Source organism: Mus caroli, unplaced genomic scaffold (assembly GCF_900094665.2).
Source record: "Mus caroli unplaced genomic scaffold, CAROLI_EIJ_v1.1 scaffold_23678_1, whole genome shotgun sequence".
In the NCBI taxonomy this organism is placed as follows: Eukaryota; Metazoa; Chordata; class Mammalia; order Rodentia; family Muridae; genus Mus; species Mus caroli.
The window spans coordinates 1-3707 of NW_018389552.1; the positions used below are offsets into that span (position 1 = coordinate 1).

General features: G+C 40.6%; 1 protein-coding gene across 1 annotated transcript; it reads right to left on the bottom strand.

Moving 5' to 3' along the window:
• Positions 1-993: 993 nt before the first annotated feature.
• Positions 994-2399, bottom strand: LOC110288160. Its single transcript, XM_021154588.1, has 2 exons — positions 2245-2399; positions 994-1722 (listed from the first exon to the last, which is right to left on the bottom strand). Exon 2 carries the CDS (start codon positions 1692-1694, stop codon positions 1182-1184), a length of 513 nt encoding a protein of 170 aa, XP_021010247.1. The 5' UTR covers positions 1695-1722; positions 2245-2399; the 3' UTR covers positions 994-1181.
• Positions 2400-3707: the final 1308 nt, after the last annotated feature.

Here is a 3707-nt window from a genome sequence, read left to right on the forward strand (position 1 = left end):
CAGATTCTATTAAATCCTCCACAAGTAGCAATACTTTGATTCCTTCCTACTCAATTTGTATCCTTTTGATCTCCTTTTGTTTTCTTATTGCTCTGGCAAGAACTTCAAGTACTACATTGACTAGATAGGGACAGAGTAGGCAGTCTTGTGTTATCCCTGATTTTAGTGGAAATGCTTACATTTCTCTCCAGTTAATTTGCTTTGGGTTATTGCCTTGCTGTATATTGCATTGATTGTGCTATGTATGTGCCCTTTATCCCCGATTTCTCTAATATTTTATAAATGAAGTGATCATCAAAGGTTTTTACAGTATCTACTGAGATAATCATGGGATTTTTTAATTTTAGTTTGTTTATATGATAGATTACTTTGATGGATATTCTTATACTCAATCATCCCTACATCCCTGAAATAAAGCTTACTGGATCTTGTTGGATGATTTCTTTGATGTGTTCCTCCATTCAATTTACGAGACTTTTATTGAGTATTTTTGTATCACTATTTATTAAAGATATTGGACTGACATTTTCTTACCTTTTTGAGACTTTGTGTAGTTTAGGTATCTAGGTTNATGTGACTTAATAGAATGAGATTGGCAGTGTTCCTTCAGTTTATTTTTTTGGAATAGTTTGAAGAGTACTGGAATTAACTCTTCTTGGAAAGTCTGGTAGAATTCAGCATCAAAGCCATATGGCCCTGGGTTTATGTTTTTGTTTTTTTTCTTTTTTGACTTTTAATGACTGCTTCTATTTCCATCAGTCATCATCCATGTTGATTCGGCAGAAGGGTTTCCCAAAGTGCTCAAGGTTACTCCCTGTGTGCTGGTTATCTTAAGGCACAGCACACAAGAGAACCAGGATCCCTAACATCCCCTGAGGATTTGCTTTGAAATGAACCACCAGTTAGTCCTGTAACCAACAATAGGAAACAATAGAGTACCCACTCCACCCTTTATCTTTTGCCTTTGGCCACTTTAAAAAGAACACAAATTTTCAGCTTTTTAACATTTTTATTAAGAAAGCTAAGCAAATAAACACACACAAAAACCAGATGGCTGCAAAGACACAACTGCCTTTGTATGCCTTTGCTGTATCAGCAGGAGCTGACAGAAGATTCCCTAAATGCTAGTCTTAGGAGGTATCAGGACTCCTGGGATCCAAGCAGAGTTCTGGGTGGGTTTTTCACTTGTTCTGGCCAAATGAGCTTTGAAGCCATGCCCAGCAGCCTAGGTGCCTGGCACCATCAGAAGCAGGATCCTTGTCAGGGCAGTCTCCACCATCACAGGTCTCAACTTCCAGCCTTTTCTCCCTGAGCAAGCTTGGTGAAGGTTGGTCTGGCTCCTCTGCAACTTTCTCTTTCTTATTGTCCACATCTCCTGGGGACACTTGTGGCTCCCTCTGACTCTCACACTGGAAGACCTCTGTGCTCTTCTTCTTGGCAGAATTCCATCTTTGGTAGGATCTTAGGTAGTCCACACTCTCAAATACACAAAAGGAATATAGATCCCAATCTGCAATCCAGCCATCCACAGAGCAGTGGCTTTCCTCTTTGCCTAAACAAAGTGTCTCAGACTTGGAGCACCTTGTACTCTGGGCTGGCAAGACATGTGTATGGGACAGTGTATGTTCTTCAGTATATGTCGTATCCTTGACAAATCTGGAAAAGGACTGCATCATCTTCTTGGCTTTATCCATTGATCGCTGAGGTTAAGTCCTCGACCTTCTGATTCAGAGAAGAATCAAGTTAATTAATTGTACTCTATTCTTCTTGACCCTTCCCAAACATTACACAGTGGCATGCTGTTTTAAACCCACAATCCTAGCATCTATTTTCATTGCCTAAAGAGGCAAGATTCTGCCCAGACTGGTGGCAAAATCTTTTCATCCCAAATTTAAGGGAAAGAAGCAAATCAGATACAGAAGCAGAGGCAGGTGGATCTCTGATCTCAAATCCAGCCTGGTTGTCAGATCTAGTTTCAGATCAGCTAGTGCTACACAGGAAAACCTAGTCTCGAAAATCAAAACAAGCAAAGAAAAAGGAGTGAAGCTTCTCAAAGTAAGATGCTATCAGTCTAGTCTAGATGCAAATGTCTACAGTTATACATTATAGGCGACTGACTAGACAGGCAAAGTGCTAATGGACATCAAATCTACTTGGGGAGCCTGGTTTAGATAGTAAAATATTAAATATAATGATCCCCCTCTCTCTCTCTTTTCTGGAAGGTGATTTATTAGAATGACTTACAGGCTGCTGGTGAACTTATTCCTCAACAGCAGGATAGGAAGCAAAGTCCAAGAATCCAGAAGTTCTCAGTTCCTGAGGCTGGATGTGTCAGCTGGTCTTCAGCAAAGGATGGAGTCACACACAAGTAGGCTCTAGTGCCAGGGAAATAATAGACTAGCTAGCTAGGAGAGAGTAAGCAAGCAAAGTGAAAACTTTCTTCCTTGTGTTCTTATATAGGCCTCCAGCTGAAGGTGTGGCCTGAATTAAAGGTGTGTGTTCCTGTTTCAATGTGTGGATTAAAGCTCAGTGTCTTCTGCTAGGTGTGGTGGCTCACGCCTTTAATCCATGCAGCATGGAATTGAATCAAGGAAGTGGGTCTCTGTGAGTAGTCTTGTCTACAAAGTGAGTTCCAGGACAGCCAGGGGTAATATAGACAAACCCTGGCTTATAACAACAATCACATGAACAAAGATATGTGCCTTTCTAGCTTCACATGCTGATTAGAGGCATGTGTCTTTCAAACTCAAAAAGATTTATATTAAAGACAAGTCTTTCTATCTCAAAGATATGGATTACTTTCTACTAATTAAGCAAAAGTTACTTACAGGTGTATCCTCCGATTTTGGATTTTGTTTAATTTGAGATCTAATTAACTTGACAATAAGGACAGAGAATGTTTCTGTGTAACTATGGCTGTTGTGAAACTCACTTTGTAGACCAAATTATATAACAAGTTAAAGATCTCCCTGCCTCTGCCTCCCTTGTGCTGAGATTAAAGGCATGAGTCACTGGGTCCTGCTTGGAAGTCCTTTGGTCAGCTGGAGTCGTGAGCAGATGCTAATCCTGTATTCCCACCAGAGAAGTGGTTAGGGGAAACATCTAAGTGTAGAGATGAAGCTTCAGAACATGGAATCTCCTCTCCACCTACCCACTCCCACAGCTCACTTTTCTATGCATGCATTTGAGATTAATGCAAATAACATTTGCATCCTCTATTCTCTGTGTCTGGACAAAAGGCAGGCAGGGGTCTGCTGGGATAGCTGTGCTCTAGGCTGGCCTGGACTGGAGTCATATTTGGAGGGAAGCAGACAGCAAGACTGGAAAACAGTTTCTTAAGGGAGTTTCCAAATAATTTGGTATCAAAGTTGAATGGGTCTTATCCTGAAACTCATAGTTCAGCACTCTCTCTAAACCAACCTTGATTGGTTTCTGGGCATAATAATATTTTGTAACGTGTAAATTTAATTAAGTAGAAGCCACTTCAGTTCCGTTCCTCTGAAGCTGGACTAGATAATAAGAAAATATGGACATTTTTTTTTCATTGTGTTCACTCCTGTCCCTATGTATTTGAGATTTTGGACTGCCTGAGAAACCACCACAGATTGAATCGTGACATGAGAAAAGAGAATTAAATGAGAGACATTCTAAGTCAGGGATGTCAAGTGCAGAAAGCCATGGCTGAAGATCTGCTCAAGGCAGTACTG